We start from the raw sequence: 19,470 nt of genomic DNA, 5'->3' as shown, positions 1-19,470 counted from the left end.
GAGCTGCAAAAAGAGAGCATGAAAAGAAGTTTACAAGGGATATCAAAATCAACACAAAAATAGCAATTACTTTCAGAAATACAGGATAGTCAGAAGCAATGTGGGTGCCTTGAGAATTGTTAAACTGTTAACAGCGATGTTGTCAATGAAAATAAGGAAATGGGGACACACTGAATAATTACATTGTATCAGTACTTACAGTAGAGAAGGAGGTCAGCATGCCAAACAGCACAAGAAACAATGAATCAGGGACTCAACAAAATTAAAGTAAGCAGGTAATGGAGAAATTAATGGCATTAAAGACTAACAAACCTCCAGGGCCAGATGGTTCAAAAGAATAAGGTGCAGATTCCTTAAATATGTTCTTCCAAATTCTCAATTCAGGAACTATGCACTCGAGATTGGAAAATTGTGCATGTCACTTAGCTAGTCAAGAAAGTATTGCTAAGGCTATTTACTTTGGACCTAAAAAGGATGGAACAGGCTACTTTCGAAATGGTGAAAAGCTGGAAACAACGGAGGTCTAAATAGGCTTGGGGCAAAGAGATGGGGGATTAGTTTGGTTGGGGAGAGTGCAGGCACAAAGCTCGTTAAAATGTCATGAATGGGCACAGAAAATAATCAAAACAGCTAATGGAATGCTGACCTTTGTCTAGAGGACCAGGATTCAAGGGGCTGAAGTCATGCTTCAGCTGTACAAAGGCCATGTCAGACTACAGTTGGAGTACTATGAGCAGTCCTGGGCACCACATCTTAGGATATAATTGGCTTTCACAATCTCTGCCTCCATCTGCTTGGCTGATGCCTGAGCACCAGTCCAGTTGAAATAAGCAACATTCCTCCTAAAAATTGTACCTTCATTCGAAAATGTTCTCCAGTTGTCTAGCCATCCATTTGTCAAAGCTCTTCAACCACTTGTTGAGTTCTGTTCCCCTCCTCATTCATGATTTAATTTGCACTTCTTGGCAAAGTAACCAGAATTTCTTGGAATTCAATTTTCACGTCAACCACTCACTTCAATCAGTCCTTGCACCTGAAAAGCACATGGCCACTTTAGAGAATGCCATACCTTTCCTAAGCATGCTATCTCTGCTGGTTAATTGATTCTCCAATGAGCATGACATGCAAACTTATCTTCTGTTTGCCTAGCCTTGCTCTTTCCTTTTCTCTCTCTAACTTTGTGCATATTTTCCCTTCTGGCTAGCTGAATAATGCACCAGTAGATTTTGTTGAACTGTCACTTAGCTACAAACCAAGTATAAATTCCCCCATGAGAATGAAATCCCAATTAGTAGACTTAATATAAAAAACCTTTTGTGCAGCTTATTCCTATTTATGATAGGTATCAAATAGGAATCTGCATGGATTTTTAATACTTTGTCAAACCTTTAATTAAGTGAACATCTATTTAGTTGCATGTATTGAATTTACAGATATTTGCCTAAGATTGTCTTTTTTCCTTAACAGTTAAAGCTGGGTGGTATCTTGGGAGGTGGAAGCCTTGAACATGATTCCTTTACCATCTATGAGAGATTAGCGGATGGGGAACTTGTACCCACACCTCTTCCTCCAGTACTGTCTATGATCCGAGCAGCAGTTGACCTTTTTGGAGTGATATTCCCTTGTGTGGATGTTAAGCACAGGTGTTGATTTCTAGCATTTGTGACTTTGTTCTGTGTGTTACACATTTGTTAAGTTCAAATATTGTCACGGAAATATATTTTGTAACAAGTAAAATAATTTGGTTGAACAGTTATACCCTTGGTAATTTCTTCTCCATCTGAGATGCTTCCCCAAACATTAGTGTGCAAAAATGATTCTTCTGTCCTCTGCTTTTCAAGTTTGTAGCTGATTGTTATAACTTTAATGCAATGCATTGGGCTACCATGTGCTATGTGCAAATGGTGAACAGAATTGCAGTGAATAGAAAATCAGTTTTTTAAACAGTTTCTCAATTTTGTCTACTCATTGTCGAAAAGCTCCACAATCCATTTCAATAGATTTGTCCTGTTTTTACATAGGTTTGTATCAAAATCTTAATTTTATTCATTGTGTGAATTTTTATTTGTAGTGATTTTCAACAGTTTGCAAAAGTATTTCATAAAGATTAAATTCTAAATGGAAGCTTGTATCTACTTGCACCAGTTGGGAGTAAATATTGAAGAATATTAATGTCATATACACAAAATCTCAATTTTTCAATTGGCATATGTTGGGATTATTACTTAGATTTTGACTTGTTTAGCTTTTCAATGTAAATATCCAAATCCATAGGTAACATTTGTAGACTTGCATTCGTTTTTCCCTAGAGCACAGATATTGGATCAATTTACAGAGTCCATAAAGCAAACTAAAGGATCAAAGCAGCAAACTGTACAGCTAAATGTTTTTGCTGCATTCTGCTCTGGATTGAAGGTAAGTATACTGTTTTCATATACTCTGTAAGGATAAAAGCTTTAAACTGTTCACTAATTTGAAATTACAGAACTTGGATTTGAAATGAGCTCAGGCTTTGTGACAGTAAAGAGCAGTGTATGAAATTAATTTGACAACCTAAATATAAGAAATGATCACCCAGCTTCCGAGTGCTGAATGTTTGTTGAAAGTTGACCATAATTATGTTATTGAAAATAATCATTAAGATGATAAACCTGTGGCTCTTCCAAGGTTTTTGATTAACCCACAATGAGGCAAAATTAGGAGTGTATTGATCTACATCTGTGTACTGTCCCTGAGAGTGCTCAATTTGTGGACTCCAAAACAAGTGGACTCCATATCACTAATACTCTCTCCCTTATCTTAATGACCTAAAACAATGTAAAATGCATAAATGTAGAGATATTGGCAGGAATTTTAAGCTTTAGTCTACAAAATGGTTGACTTTTTCAGCCAACTGATTTTGGGTTTCGCATTCTTGGGCCTGAAGAAACCAACAGACCAAAAGAACAGAATTTACCAAACTACCCCAACAAGAAAACCAATTAGCAGAATTTCACTTTTTATAACTTCTATTTTAACAATCAAACCAAAATTAACATAAACACAAATTAACAGGCAAATTATGGCCAATATAAACTATAAATTGCACATTAATTAACAGATACAGCAAAAGTAGACTCTCAGATTTCCTATGCAGTCCACTTAGCAGATATGACACCAATTCCAGCCACAAAGTCCTTCAAAACTCTGAACTTCCTCAGACAGAATTCTTGCTCCTTTTGTTCAAGATTTAGCCACCAATTCCCATCCAACAGCAGCTTTACTCCACTGGAGTTCCACAGTTACAGTTTTCACTGAAAGGTACATTTTTCCAACAACCCCCCAGCTCAGCTCCAGGATCCAGCCACCTTGGTTGTCATTTCCAGCTGAGCCACAACCCCTCTCCCTGCTTTTCCTTTTCAGTGGATCTGGTCACCTGACCCATTTATGTTGTGCTGTGGGTCACATGGTCCTGTTTCATGCCCTTTCAGAAAATGGACCAGCATCCCAGCAATGCCCAACCTTGGCCCCCTTGCACATGCACACCACATCTGCCAGCAGCACAGCCAACCCGCAACCACTCTCTGGCAACCATTGACCCTATCACACTACCCCCTTAAATTGATTGGAGCTGCTTTCAGAAAACAGTCCCTTAACATTAATTGACTTTGTACTCAATGATATTCTTCCTTTCTAATCACAATTTCCAAATATTCTTAGTTAGAATTGCAGGATTATACTCATCCATCAGAATTACGTGACTAAAAAAACCCTTAAGTATTCACCAAACTAATTTTCTTCAAAAGTTAGTACTAGATTTCAGAAAGTTGTGCACTGAGTTGTGGGTTATATCAACAAGCCTTTCTCCACCAGTCGAAATGCATTCATATTTTATCTATCCTTTTCCTCCACTTGGGCATTGTAGCAGTTGTTAATGCTCATTTTCTTCAGCTTTGTGTTTGTAATTTTCTTTTGCCTTTCATTGATACTGAGCTAGAATTGGCTACTTGAATTTTTCTATTAGCATGCACTTTTGGGACCATTTATCTTCAGCCTGACATTCTAATCTTGGTTCATGATTCCTTTCTTACATAGGTTGATATTAGCTTTTCCATATATATTGCTGATTGCTTCTCCAGGGTGTCAGTCATTGCTCAGTGTGCTGGCCCTTTTCATCTCCAGAGGCAGAAATTTGTGGGTTCAAGTCCCATCCTTGAGGCTTCAGGACATAATCCAGACTGACGAGTCTGTGCAGTGCTGAGGGTGTACTGCATGGTTGGATGTGCCCTCTTTTGGATGTGTTATGTTCCTTGGCTCCAAGTTGAGATCCAGTTAGGGACCCATAATGTTTTATTTAATGTAGACAAAGTTTGAGATCCAAGACACTTACTAAGTGAATAAAACCACAATATTCCATGGGCTTTGAACAAACAAAAATAAACTTTACAAGGTTAGAAGGATAAAACAATCTACATTATCTATCTTGTACTCCTAACGTTCAGGATAGATATGAGGTAGATGTGAATTAACAAGCCAACTGTGGTTGAATACACCACACTAAATAATATATGCCAAATGTGACCAAAACAGATTCCATGGATTTCCCAATAATCCATTCAGGCATTAGTCACACTGTGAGCCAACCAATCTCGCTGAAACTTTGTCTCTCTCTCTCTCTCTCCACCTGCAAAGGGTTTCCACCTTGGAATTCTCTCCAAATGTTGCTCCAACTCGGGCAGCTTCAACAACGGCCCATCTCGCAAGGTTTCTATCTCCCCTTCTGAGATTCCGTTGCCCTGGATTCCTGAGTATACATTCAAACACCAATTACAGGCACAACTTCAGATCTTTGGCTGTGCAGAGCAGAACACTACTACTCCAAAGGGATACCTTTTGCCCAGTGGCCCTCTTTACTCAAAGTCTGCTCCCCGTAGCCCTTTCTCTAACTTGGAACCTGTTTCTTTGCTCCTTCCTTTTAACTGAACTCAACTGGGATCTGTCTGTGTCCCCTGTTTTTGTCTCTTATCTGGGACTTCCTTTTGGGACCTCTCCCTGTCCCCCTCCCTTGTTCTTCTCTCTGGGGCTCCCCTTTTCAGATTAAAACTGACTGTTCACTGACCCCTGAACAGATCTGATGATTTTTCAAAACACTGCAAGAGTGTCCCGCCCTTGTTAATAGGCAGGAACAAATGTAAAAAGCTGTGCAAGATCCTGTACCTTAAATGTTACAATCTCCAGAATCTGTTAACTCAGCACATGGGGGTACAGAAAAAAATGGATCTCAACACATAAACCGAGGATGCTTTGTCCTTTTATATGGGTGGAAAGGATCACATTCCATTATTCAGAGAAGGGCAGGGACGCTCTCTGCAATGTCCCAGTTAATACTTATCCCATAACAAACAACACAAAAGATACCGATTATTTGGTCATTACCCACTGCTACTTGTTGGATGGTGCTGCTTGCAAACTGGTCGCTGTGTTTCCTACAAGTATAGGAATAAGCATTTCAAAAGAACTTATTGGATGTGAAGCACTTTGGACTATCCTGACATCATGAGCAGCGCTATATAAAAGCAATGCCTTTGTTTGTGTTTACAATTCTCTTTTTGTCACACCAATCATGACTGACTGGGTCCAGCTTCTTGTTCAGAATTGTTTAGGAGGGTGTATATGTAGCAGCTTAGTATGTGCTTGCTGGTATTTATTATGAAATATGTGTACTAAAGTGTTTGCACATTGGGATAATGGATCTTTGGAATTGTTTTTGTTGCTAGAAAATATTGGCCATGGCTGAAGAAATTTTCAGTTTGTGTGACTGAAGTTCAACATTTTTGTGTTTTTCTTTCCAGAGATTAGCTTGCAAGAAAGGTAGTTTAGGCCCAGAAGAGGTGAGAAGACCTGCTCTGGCACTGGTAATGCATTCCTTGGAAAGTGCAAATCTCCTGTTAAGATGTGCTGCAGCAGAAACCTTGGCCAGACTGGCGCAGGTTGTAGCGGATAGTGCCTTCACTGCCAGGCTAGCACAGACTAGCTTTGAAAAGTGAGTAATTTAATATAAAATTTTCTTCTTGATTATAGTGCAATAGACCCCTATAAAAATAATCTATTTGGCTTAGCTATGTACTAGAATGTATGATAGAGTCTTATTGAACCAATGCCATATTCCTTTCTTGATCTGTGCTGAATATGAACATATGAATTAGGAGCAGGGGTAGGCCATTTGGCTCCTTGAGCCTGGCCTCCATTTGATAAGATCATGGCTAATCTGATATGGCCTCAGGTCTAATTTCCTGTCTACCCCTTAAATCTTTTGACTCCCTTGTCAATCAAGAATCTCCCTAACTCAGCCATAAAAATATTAAATGACCCTGCCTCGAGTACTCTCTAGGAAAGAGAATTCCAGTGAAAAACAACCCTCTGAGAGGGAAAAGAAATTCCTCATCTCTATTTTAAATGGGAGACCCCTTGTTTTTAAACCGTGCCCCCTATTTCTAGTCTCTCAAAGCTTAAAATCCTCTTACCTTCCAGCACATCAACTCTCCTCAGGACCTTATATGTTTCAATAAGATCACCTTCTAAACTCCAATAGAGTCTCAATCTGTCCAATCCTTCCTCATAAGATAACCCCTTCAGTCGAATGAACCTTTTCTGAACTGCAATGCATTTACATCTTTAAGTAAGGAGACCAAAAATGTACACAGTATTCCAAATGTGAGTGAGCTGTGAGAATGAGCTATAACAATTGTAAATTTGCATAGGGGAGAAATTAGCTAGGATTCTTCTTGATCCCTGCAGTAAGATTCAGGTCTATGAATGTATAGTGAGGATCATTCATGCCTTTCTCCTGTTTTGCTTTTGTTACCCCCCACATGCAACTGTTCCAATGCTCTCCTCACTGGCCTCCTGTCCTTTACTCTACCCTCCATCAATGTAAGCTCATGCAAAACCCTGTTACCCACATCCCATCATGCCTATCCCTGTGATGAGAAATTTCTGCCATTTGGCAGAATTCTGACTTTGGGATCATGGAATTCCGCCCTTGTAAATTTTTTTCCGACCTCCAAAATATAATGCACTTTAAACATTTTAAAAAGCAACTCTGAGGTTCTGAAAGCAACAGCAGAAAGGGAACTGAGTTGCTGTTGATTCTGGCAGGGGGGAATGTATGTGTGTGTGTTCCTGGCTGCCTGTGCAATGTGTTGACTGTGTGGCTTTGTTGGATGTGGTGAGCTGCTTGGTGAGCAGGGAGGGATTGTATCTGACATGTGTAGCATGGGGACAGATTGCAAATGGCCCGGAGCTTGATCTTTCTCTGATCTTGCCCCTTCATGCATATAACTTGCTGAGGAATCCAGTTTTCTTGGGCAGCAGCACAACCTGGATGTTAGGCTATCGTGACCCCTCCCAGCAGCTTATTGAGCTCCTCGTCATTGCGGATGGCGAGCTGCAGGTGGCAGGGGATGTTGCTGTCCTGGGCTGCATTGTTGGCCAGCTGGAGGACAGTGGCCAGGTAGACGGGGGCTCTGGCCCCAACATGCTCGGCAAAGTGACCCTTGCGGATACGGCCGACAGGGAACTGGCGACCAGCTCAGGAGGAGCAAACCTTGGCCTCGGCACATTTTTTGCCTCTGGTTTTACCGTGACCAGACACCTCTCATCCAGAACAAGCTTCTCTGACCAGATCAGATATTAAACTGATAAGAGCTGATGAGTGGGAGTTAGGACAGCACTGAAGAGACGTCGCGATGGCGGAGGTTGCGATGGCACAAGTTCTCCACTCAGTCTTCAGAGGGTCACTCCTTGGTAATGTGCAGCATTGTTTGTGGCTCTTCACAAGTGCAGGGGTTTGTACTGATGCCCCAACAATGGAGTTTGACTGCACAAGGGCCCTGGCCTGTCCTGAACCTGTTTAACAAGGACCACTGTCACTGTCGTAGTTCAAAGCCTGCCATTTGACAATAGGGTTTCTCACAAGGAACTTGTTGGTGACTTCCTGTGTTTGCCATTCCTTGATCCAAAAAATGTTTGCTGGTAGATTTTGCTCAGGAAGGGTGCTCCATATGGGCTGGCTCCATATGGGCCACTGAGATGGAAGGCAAGTGGGTCAAACAGGTCATTATGGAGTGATAAGTGAGGTTCAACATGGACTGTTTCAACCAACTTGAGGGTTTTCGACAATCAACAGAGTGGGGAATGTGGAGGTGGGTGACGCTTGTGAGGACAGGAAGCCAAAGGAGAGGTGTTGAGCAGAGGGTTCCAGTTATGACACGCGTTGTTGCATTCAGTTATATGTCAACAAGATGTGTTTGTGATGACCTTTGCCAGACAGTTTCACAGGACTGCAGAATATGATAGGGTAAGCGCTGAGGTCTGGAGTGTTGTGGCAGCAGCACCTCATGTAAATCCAGCAAGTTTAGTAGTAGGTTGTTTCTGGTTTTGTCCTTTGCTGCTGTTTTCTTCAGATGTTTCTAGAAGGACAGAGACCTATCTAGACTCACTCCCAAGTATGTTGGGTTGGGGGTAATGCTTTAGTCTCTGGCCATCTATGTAGATGTGCAATTATTTTTTGTTTTGCATTGGCATTGTGGAGGTAGAATGCACTGGAAATGGTTTTAGAGGAATTCAGCATGAGACACCATATCCAGTCAAGAGTGCAGAACGATGCTCTGAAGAAGAGTCATCCGGACTTGAGACATTACTTCTGTTTCTCTCTCCACAGATGCTGCCAGACCTGCTGAGCTTCTCCAGCATTTTCTGTTTTTATTGCAGAATGATGGAGCTTGGGTGACACAAGAGGTGTCATCAGCATAGATGAACTTGCGGGACTTGCTTGTTAGCAAGTCATTTACATATATGTTGAACAAGGTTGGAGCTAGCACTTGAGCCCTGTGATAGTCTTTTCCATGCACTTCTCCCTTGCCCAAGGTGGACTCTGAATTGTATGTTGTGAAGGAGTGTTTCGACAACTGTTCCGACCCAGGTTGGAAGCACTCTGGGCAGCTTTAGGAGCAGACACTGTATCATAGGCAACAATGAGGTCCAGAAGTTATCTCTGTGTTTAATTTCCAGAAGCACTATGCCTGTCTTCAGATTTTTCTGGAAGCCATTTTTGATGTAGGTGGTGCCTTGCACTTCTGCCTTAATCACTGTATCCTCTGAAGCTGCTTAGCTTTATTGACCAGCAAAGAAAATTGAACATAGCTGTTTCGCTGAAAATTAGCCTAAGTGATTGTGTTGACAGAAGACATAGAGCGTCCATTTTGTAATTTTGTTTCGGCAAGCCTTGTAAAACGAGACAAACGTATGAATTTTTTAAATGTATCTTAAATTCGTTTACAGATTGTGGCTGCCATCATATGTTTGGAGAAATTAGATAGTGATTCAATGTTCTTGTGTGCATAACAGCAATATGTATTAGTAAACTTTAATACAATAAAATGTCCTAAGGTGCCCCCTGTCCTGTCCTGTCTTGCATGTAGCTACCCCAACCTTGAGATTTGCTGTGATGTGCAGGTGTTGCTTAACCAGGAGTCAGTGGAGGTCAGTAAACATAGGGATGATAGGAACAGGGCTTGGTGTCATTAAGGGTGCAGGCAGCAGAATTTTGGATAAGGCCAAGTTTACAAAAGATAGAATGTGGGAGGCTGCCCTCGAGTGGTTAGAATGTCAAACCTAGAGGTAACAAAGACATAGATGTGCATTGCAAAAGCAGATGAGTTGAGGCGGGGGTGGGTCGTGCAATCTTAGTGATGGCACACGTGGATGGAAGCTCGTCTTGGGGTCCGAATAGTCTGGCTCAGCTTCAGAGGGATGTAATCAGTGGCTAGGGAGTGGAGTTTGTCATGGGGACCGAAGATAATGGCTTCAGTCTTCCCCATAAATCAGGAGAAATTTCTGCTCGTTCAATACTGGATGTCAAACTAGTGGAGACGATGGAGGAGTTGAGATGGTGATGGTGAGGTTAGTTTTTCCTTTGTTTGCCTTCTATTAATGTCAAAACTTTGGACCAGTGCATTGGTACCAGATCACCAAAGTGACCTCAGCATTTCAGTGCTAGGCATTGTCAGTGTACATGTGGAAACTCACACTCACTATAAGTTACAATTGATATAAAACCTAATTTAAGCTTGTGATTTACAACATCTGCCTTTGGAACTGCCGCACTTTCAACTGTCTAAGCTGAGCTACAAAGTAAAACGCATTTGCTATGTTGGAGCATGGCCAGAAGTTTTCACAATTGGATCCAAAAGTGGATCAAAAATTGCTGGTACCTGTTTTGCTGATGTCAAGTTACTCCCAGGTATCTTGCCAATTGAGTTAGACTATACTGGAATTTAAAATTAACATAAAATCAGGTAAAACAGTTGGAGCCCAAGGAAAGCACCAAATCCACATCATATATTTCTTCTTTAATTGTGAAAATTTAAATTTCGGCTTCTTTAACCATCATTCATGCACAAGATGGACAAATAGGTCATGTTCTGGTGTTAGTACAACATGGTGAAGTAAATACTAACTGCATTGGCACTGCAATGTTGACATGCTGAGGTCACTTTGATGATTTGGTACAAATGCACTGGTCCAAAGTTTTGACATTGATAGAAGGCAAACAAAGGAAAAACTAACCCACTTGAAGTCTAACAATTTCATCAATTTGAAATGGCTTAAAGCATTTGCACTCACTGCAGATCATAAAGAGTGTAATAATTACATGGTGCCTTGTCACAAAAATAATTTCAGACCTTTTTGTCTTCAGCCATTAATTTTCAGACCTATTTTGTCTTTGGCCACTCAACTCTGCTATCCTCAGTTGCCTACATTGGTTCCTGATCCCCCAGTACCTCTTAAAATTCCTCGTTGGTTTGCTCTCCCAATCTCTGCAATCTTCTCCAGCCCTACAATGTCTTGCCATCTTATTCTTTGTTCCTGTAACTGTGGCCTATTGTGCAAACGCTCCTTTTGCCCGCTATTGGTGGCTGTGCTGTGCCTTCAAGCAAATGCTCTGGAATTCCCTCCCTAAACCCATGCGCTTCCCCCCTCCTGCTGCTCCTCCTTTAAGTCCTTGTTTACAATCACTTCTTGACCAAACGTTTGGTCATCCTCCTAACTGGTATCTACTTGTCTGAATCAGCTTTCTTTTTTCTTGTTGTGAAGCCTTTTTTTAAGTCATTATGTGAGTGCCAGGAACTATTGGGTTATTGTTGTGAAGGTTGTCAAAGGGTCAGCTGGATTCTACTCTCATGAACAATGTAGGTCTATTGCTTGTTAGTGATAACAGTGTGTCATTGGATTCAGTAGAAACCCATTTATCTTGCTTTCATCAGATTTTGGAAGACATCTTGATTTAGTGCCAGATATAGCCCTCATGAAGCTGGAAATTATAGGAGTGGGCCTGCGACTGAAGGCCTGGATATTTCCCATTCAGCTGAAGTCTGACCATGTAGGGTTACACTGCAGAGTTTTACCTGATTAAATACTAGCATGAGCCTTCTATATGGTTTATTCCACCTAGCTGTGTCAAAGCTGGGTAATTCCTTTGAGGAACAACAACAACTTGCATTTATAAAAACCATTAATACACTGACTCATCCCATGATGCTTCATTAATTCTCAGAGACCATCTTAATTCTGTGCTGCTCACTTACATTAGTGTACAATGAACTGCATGGTGCAGTATCCCTGGACGTTTTCTTTTTAAAAGGGGAGACCCTAACTCTTGACTGACTTATCATTGTTGAGGTTGAGCAAGAACATTTTTTAGATTTTTAAACTTTATTTTCAATTTACTAACACAAATCATACTGGTGATTACCCAATGTGCACTTTTATCTGTTGGAGTTCTAACAGTCATTCAGGACAAAGAGTAATTTGAGGGAAGGAAAATATCTTCAGTGAAAACTGCTTCTGTCTTACAAATGCCTTAATTTCAAAAGTAATATTTAGAACAAAAAACCTTGTTCCTGTTAATTGCCAGTGTTTACTGGCAGCCCTTTTGATCAGGTGGTGGTTCGGGAGGGATTTAGATAATATCTATTATCATGCACTCGTTACTGAATAGGAACTGTTGCTATTTTCTTTTGTGGATCACACACTGTCAGTTAGTGAAGAGGCATTGTGCATGAGCTAAATATTCGAAAAATTACAAAGTTCAGTTCCCAGTAGATGGTCCAATTTGTCCAAGGGCACAAACACTCCTTTTAAGTGAAGCAGCATTTCGCTTGTACTTCCCTCAGTTTAGTCTGTTGCATTCTCTGTTCCCAATGAGGTTTCCTCTACATTGGAGAGACCAAACGCAGACTGGGTGACTGCTTGCGGAACACCTTCGGTCTGTCCGCAAGCATGATCCAGACCTCCGTCGCTTGCCATTTCAACACTCCACCCTGCTCTCATGCCCACATGTCCGTCCTTGGCCTGCTGCATTGTTCCAGTGAAGCTCAACGCAAACTGGAGGAACAGCACCTCACCTTCCGACTAGGCACTTTACAGCCTTCCGGACTGAATATTGAGTTCAACAATTTTAGATCATGAACTCTCTAGTCCATCCCCACCCCCTTTCTGATGCCCCTTTTTTCCAATAATTTACATAGATTTTTCTTTTCCCACCTATTTCCGTTATTTTTAAATGTATTTCCATCCATTGTTTTATCTCTACCTTTTAGCCTATTTCGATCCCTTCCCCCCACCCCACCCCCACTAGGGCTATCTGTACCTTGCTCGTCCTGCTCTCTACCCTTAATGTCACCTATTATCACATTCCTTAGATAATATCACCACCTTCAACACCGCTTTGTCCTTTTGTCTATGACATCTTTTGGTTATCTCCACCTGTCACTGGCCCTCTATCCAGCTCTACCTGTCCCACCCCCCTTAAACCAGCTTATATTTCACCTCTTTTCTATTCTTCCTTCGTTGTGTTGAAGAGTCATACGGACTCAAAATGTTAACTATGTTCCTCTCCGTAGATGCTACCAGACCTGCTGAGTTTTTCCAGGTATTTTTGTTTTTGTTCCCAGTAGATGGTGGTTGTTTGAATAGCAGAAAGATTGATCAGGACTTTTGTTGCTTGTGGATATTCAGTGACTTTGGCTGCACAGTGCATGTGTATGGATCTCTGATTAGGACGAATTGGGTTCAGGCATGATGCCCTCCACAGTTGAATAATCCATTGACATCATATCTAGACTCGAGGTATGAAGGACAGCCACTTCGCTGAATTACTATTGTGTTATGGAGCAACCCTGAAACTAGAGTCAAGTTCACAAGAGGAGGAAGGGAAAATTGGCAAATGTGAAAAATAACTCAATTCCAGCTGATTTCAGACCACTGAAAGGTCCATTTCTGATACGCACTTTAAGATAGTAACATACTCATATGCTGCCTTCTGTTTTGATTTCTGCCTTTCTTGTAGCACTGGCACTGAAATTCATACACAACATTACTCAATTGTGTGGTGGGCAGAATGTAATTTTGGACTGACAATAGCATCCAGTTAGTGCAGCAGCTACACGAGTAGTATTTTCTACAAACACAATATAGCCTGTGCAGTGCCACTGGTGAGATCACATCTGGAGTACTGTGTACAGTATTAGCCTCCTTATGTAAAGAAAGATGTACATGTGTTAGAAGCAGTTCAGAGAAGGCTTACTAGACGAATACCGAGAATGGGTGAAACAAAAATAAAAATAGCTGGAAAAACTCAGGTCTGACAGCATCTGTGGAGAGGAATACAGTTAATGTTTCGAGTCTGTATGACTCTTCAGGGGTTCTGATGAGTTTTTCCAAGTATTTTTATTTTTCTTCCAGACTTCCAGCATCCGCAGTATTTTGCTTTTAACCAGGAATAGGTGGGTTGTCTTATGAGGAAAGGTTGGACAGGTTAGGCTTGTATCCACTGGAGCCTAGAAGAGTAAATGGTGACTTGATTGAAACCCTTAAGATCCTGAGGGGCCTTGACAGAATGAATGTGGAGAGGATATTTCCTCTTGAGAGAATCTAGAACTAAGGGTTACAGTTTAAAAATAAGGGGTTGCTCATTTAAGACAGATGAAAAATTATTTTTCCCAGAGGATCATGAGTCTTTGGAATTCTCTCCCTCAAAAGCAAATGGAAGCAAAGTCTTTGAATACTTTAAGGCTGAGTTAGATAAATTCTTGATTGACAAAGGGGTGAAAGGTTATTAGGGGTAAGCAGGAATGTAGGGCTGAGGTTACACTCAGATCAGCTATGATCTTATTCAATGCCGGAACAGGCTCAAGGGGCCCAGTGATCGATTCCTACTCCTAATCTGTACGTTTGTATGTATGTTCATATGTACATAGACCTTACATCCCAGTGATTGGCTGATCAAAACAAACAGCGTGTTCCTTTAGTTGTTTCAAATGGGCAGAGTACAGACCGTACTCAACCAGCGCATGCTTGCAAAATCCAAAACAAAACGTTAGCTGTTAGTTGTGATTTTACAATTGTGCAACACTTGCTGAACAATTCTGAGTGCTGTGATGACCCTTGGCCAGACCCTGGGCTGTAAAGGAGATTTGGTTAGGGATCAAAAACGTTTTTAAAGTAGAAAGAGTTTGAGATTCAAAATGCTTACTAAGTGAATAAAGCCACAAGATTCCACGGGTTTTGAACAAACAAAAATTAACTTTACACATATGAAGTACATGTGAATTAACAGGCAAATTAATTATGGTCTCCTCTATCCCCAATCCCTTTGCGATCCCCATTTTTCCAATAATTTATAAATTTTTTAAATATGTTTTTCTTTTCCCACCTATTTCCATTATTTTAAAATGTATTTCCATCCATTGTTTTAACTCTAACATTCAGCCTATTTTGATCACTTCCCCCCCACCCCATCCCCACTAGGGCCATCTGTCACTTGCTCGTCCTGCTTTCTACCCTTAATGTCACCATTGGCACGTTCCTTAGCTAATATCACCACTGTCAAAACCCCTTTGTCCTTTTGACATCTTTGGCAATCTCTTCTCTGCCTCCACCCATCACTGGCCTTCTATCCAGCTCTGCCTATCCCGCCCCCCTCAATCAGCTTATATTTCACCTGATTTCTATATTTCCTCAGTTCTGATGAAGAGTCATACGGACTCAAAACATTAATTGTGTTCCTCTCCGCAGATGCTGTCAGACCTGCTGAGTTTTTCCAGGTATTTTTGTTTTTGTTTCAGATTTCCAGCATCCGCAGTATTTTGCTTTTATAATATTATGGTTGAACATATCACAGTGTGCAGTAAATGACAGATGTGATCAAACAAGGATTGAAACTGGACCGACTACTTGGCATCAAACTAGGCACTGGAAATGACAACAGCAAACTTAGCCCTGTCAACCCTGCAAAATCCTCCTTACTAGCATCAGCGGTTGATTGCCAAAATTGGGAGAGCTGTCTCACAGACTATTTAAGCAACAGCCTGGCATTGTTATCATCACAGAATCATATCTTACAGATAATGTCCAAGACACCACCATCACCAACCCTGGGTATGTCCTGTCCACCAGCAGGACAGACCCAGCAGAGGTGACAGCACAGTGATGTATAGTCAGAAGGGAGTTGCCCTAGGAGTCCTCAGTATCGACACCGGACCCCATGAAGTCTCATGGCATCAGGTCAAACATGGGCAAGGAAACCTCCTGCTGATTACCATGTACTGCCCTCCCTCAGCTAATGAATCAGTGCTCCTCCATGTTGGTCACCACTTGGAGGAAACACTGAGGGTGGCAAGGGTGCAGAATGTACTTTGGGTGGGGGGCTTCAATGTCCATCATCAAGCTTGGCTCAGTAGCACCACTACAGACCGAGCTGGCCAAGTAATAAAGGACATAGTGGCTAGACTGGGTCTGTGGCAGGTGGTGAGGGAACCAACAAGAGGGAAAAGCATTCTTGACCTCATCCACACCAACCAACTTGCCTGCCTCAGATGTATCTGTCCATGATAGTAGCGGTAGGAGTGACCACGGCACAGTTGTTATGGAGACAGAAGTCCCGCCTTAGCATTGGAGATACCCTCCATCGTGTTGTCTGGCCTTAACACCGTGCTAAATGGGATAGATTTTGAACAGATCTAGCAATTCAAGACTTGGGCATCCATGAGACGTTGTGGGCTGTCAGCAGCAGCAGAATTGTACTGAAACACAATCTGTAACCTAATAGCTTGGCATATCCCCTTTAATCATTACCATCCAGCCAGAGATCAACCTTGGTTCAATGAATAGTGCAGGAGGACATTCCAGGTGCAGCACCAGCACACCTAAAAAATGAAGTGTCAACCTGGTGAAGCTATAACACAACTACTTCTGAGCTAAACAGCAAAGCAAAAGCAGCAAGTGATAGACAGAGCTAAGCGATCCCACAACTAACAGATTAGATCTAAGCTCTGCAGCCCTGCCACATCCAGTTGTTAATTGTGGTGGATAATTAAACAACTCATTGGAGGGGGAAGCTCCACAAATATTGCCTGAACGATGGGGGAGCCCAGCACATCAATGTAAACAATGAGGTTGAAGCATTTGCTACAATCTTCAGTCAGAAGCGTCGAGTGGATAATCCATCTCCTGGTTGGAGTCATACCTAGGTCAAAGGAAGATGGTTGTGGTTGTTGGAGGTCAATCTTCTCAGCTCCATGACATCACTGCAGGAATTCCTCAGGGTAGTGCCCTCTGCCCAACCATCTTCAGCTGCTTCAGCAATGACCTTCCTTCCATCATAAGGTCAGAAATGGAGATGTTCGCTGATGATTGCTCAATGTTCAGTAGCTTTCGCTACTCCTGTTACTGAAGCAGTCCATGTCCAAATGCAGCAAAACCTGAACAATATCCAGGCTTGGGCTGACAAGTGGCAAGTAACATTTGCGCCACACAAGTGTCAGGCAATGACCAACTCCAACAAGAGAGAATCTAAACATCACCCCTTGACGTTCAGTGGCATTGCCATCATTGAATTCCCTACTATCAACGTCCTGGGGTTACCATTGACCAGAAACTGAACTGGACTAGCCAGAGAAATACTGTGGCTGCAAGAGCAGATCAAGAGGCTAGGAATCCTGTGACGCTTAACTCACCCCCTGACTCCTCAAAGCTTGTCCACCATCTACCAGGCACAAGTCAGGAATGTGATGGAATACTCCCCACTTGCCTGCATGAGTGCAGCTCCCACAACACTCAAGAAACTTGACACTGTCCAGGAAAAAGCAACCCGCTGGATTGGGACCACACACACAAACATTCACACACTCCACCACTGACACACAGTAGCAGCAACATGTACCATCTGCAAGATGCACTGCAGGAATTCACCATGGCTCCTTAGACAGCATCTTCCAAACCCACAACCACTACCATCTAGAAGAACAAGGGCAGCAGACAGATGGGAACACCACCACTGGAAGTTGCCTTCAAGTCATTCACCATCCCAACTTGGCAATATGTTGCCGTTCTTTCACTGTCACTGGGTCAAAATCCTGGACCTCTCCCCATAATGGTCATGTTGGTGTACTTACACCACATGGACTGCAGCGGTTCAAGAAGGCAGCTCACCACCACCTTCTCAGGGGCAACTAGGGATTGCCAATAAATGTTGGCCCAGCCAGCGAAGCCCACATTCCATGAAAGAATAAATTTTTAAAAATGGATTCCAGGAATTTCTTAACACTCCACCCAGATGTTAGTCACACTGTGAGGCAACCAGTCTCACTGAAACTTTTGTCTCTCTCTCTCATTCACTCACAAGGGTTTCCAACCTCCACCTGTGAAGGTCTCCACCTTGGAATTTTCTCCAACAGTTGCTCCAACTCAGACAGCTTCAATGACAGTCCACTTCACAGGGTTTCAATTTTTCCTTCTGAGATTATGTTCTTCTAGATTTCTGCGCACCTTCAAGCATCAATTTACAAACACAGTTTCAGATCTTTGGCCGTGCCAAGCAGAACACTACTGCTCTAAAGTGGTACCTTAGGCCCAACAGACCGAGCCACCAACCTTCATCTGCCTTTCTCAGATCTTCAGGACTTCTTATGAGCCCTCTTTAATTATCAGGGCTTGTCCTGAGCCCACTTCACTTAAAGTCTGCTCCCCCCAGCCCTATTTTTAATTGGAGCCTGTTTCTCTGCTCCTTTCTTCTTACTTAACTGGGACCTGTTTCTGTCCCTTTGTCTTTTGTTCCTGCCTCTGGGACACTTCTTTTCTGATTAAAACAGACTAACTCAAACTAACTGGCCACTGACCCTTATTCTGATCTGGTGACCCATCAAAACACTCCAAGAGTATGCCGCCCACCACCTTGTTACTAGGAACAAATGTAATAAGCAGTGGAACACCCTGTATCTTAAATGTTAAAATTTCCACAGAATAGAAGCTTACGTAGCACACAGCACACAATGAATGAATTTCAATTCAGTGCACTAAAAACGGCAAGAACAACCAATTTAAGATAATCAGTCGAGCTCAATACGTGGCTCATTTACGCTTGCTACTCAGGGAGCTGTTCTCTGCAAGCAAAAGTAATATGTTCCAGCCTTATGTATTTTTGAATTATCCATGAGGTTGGGGAGTCTATAACTTGCCAAACAATCAGTACCCTTTCCTCCTGTAGCGTAAATTGTGATTTTGAAATTTGGTGTTCATGCATTTGTCCTGGTGTGTTCAAAACAAAAAGCTTTGGCAACATGTCTCTCTTTTCAGCATCAGTCATGTCCTGTACTACTAAAAGACTGTTTCTAGTAACTGTTTTCTTCTTCATGACTTCAGGTTAAAGTCTGCCAGGGATGTGATTTCACGCACAGGACACTCCATGGCCTTAGGCTCCCTTTACAGGTACCTGGGAGGAATAGTTTCAAGTCAACACTTGAATGCTTGTGTCAGTATATTTTATACGTTGTCTCAAGACAGCACATCTCCCGAAGTCCAGGTAATATATATATTTTGGAATGTGGAGTCTAAAGTAAATGCTTGTAAATATGAAAGCATGAACATTCAATTTTGTTTAAAAATACTCATTCAACTTTGCCATATTGAAGAGATTTATTGCTGTAACTAAATAACATCAGACTTTCACCTAGTCATGAAAATCTTAGCTGAGATTTGTGCAGGATTGCAAGCTGCATAATTTCAATGCATGGTGATTTTCTTAACTCTATGGTCTCAGATTTCAAGTAGTTGTAAAGTTCAGAAAGTTGACCTCATTAGGTACTGTGGTTACCCAGTGACTACTAAGTAAGGAAATGAACCTTGGTTTTGTGCCGCCTTGTTAGACGCAAATACTTGTTAGAATTTTACTCTTCAAAAAAAATAGTTGATGTTATCGCGATCTCATCAGGATCGTCTGCAACGAAAATGGTGGGTATATTGAGTTTAATCAGAGTTTAAGACAAGATATAACACACCAGTCTTATAGCAAAAGCATACAATAGTGACTAGTGTGTGGTAGTCTAGATTGGATAGGATAGATGGAATGCATAAACACGTTTTATGACTTTC

At 41.8% G+C, this 19,470-nt stretch overlaps 1 protein-coding gene across 6 annotated transcripts in view; it reads left to right on the top strand.

The window, feature by feature from the left end:
- Window positions 1-19,470, top strand: part of heatr5a (HEAT repeat containing 5a) — a 181,100-nt gene that overhangs the window by 76,005 nt on the left and 85,625 nt on the right. For all 6 annotated transcript variants that reach the window (XM_041214493.1, XM_041214495.1, XM_041214496.1 and 3 more), the window contains 4 exons: window positions 1,468-1,643; window positions 2,310-2,415; window positions 5,832-6,022; window positions 18,742-18,901. In XM_041214493.1, coding sequence (XP_041070427.1) covers window positions 1,468-1,643; window positions 2,310-2,415; window positions 5,832-6,022; window positions 18,742-18,901 — 633 coding nt within the window. The remainder of the gene's footprint in view (window positions 1-1,467; window positions 1,644-2,309; window positions 2,416-5,831; window positions 6,023-18,741; window positions 18,902-19,470) is intronic.

The sequence above is a fragment of the Carcharodon carcharias genome, chromosome 20, assembly GCF_017639515.1.
Source record: "Carcharodon carcharias isolate sCarCar2 chromosome 20, sCarCar2.pri, whole genome shotgun sequence".
NCBI lineage: Eukaryota > Metazoa > Chordata > Chondrichthyes > Lamniformes > Lamnidae > Carcharodon > Carcharodon carcharias.
The sequence above is the reverse complement of the archived record's forward strand: the minus strand, read 5'-3'. Positions and strand labels throughout refer to the sequence as shown.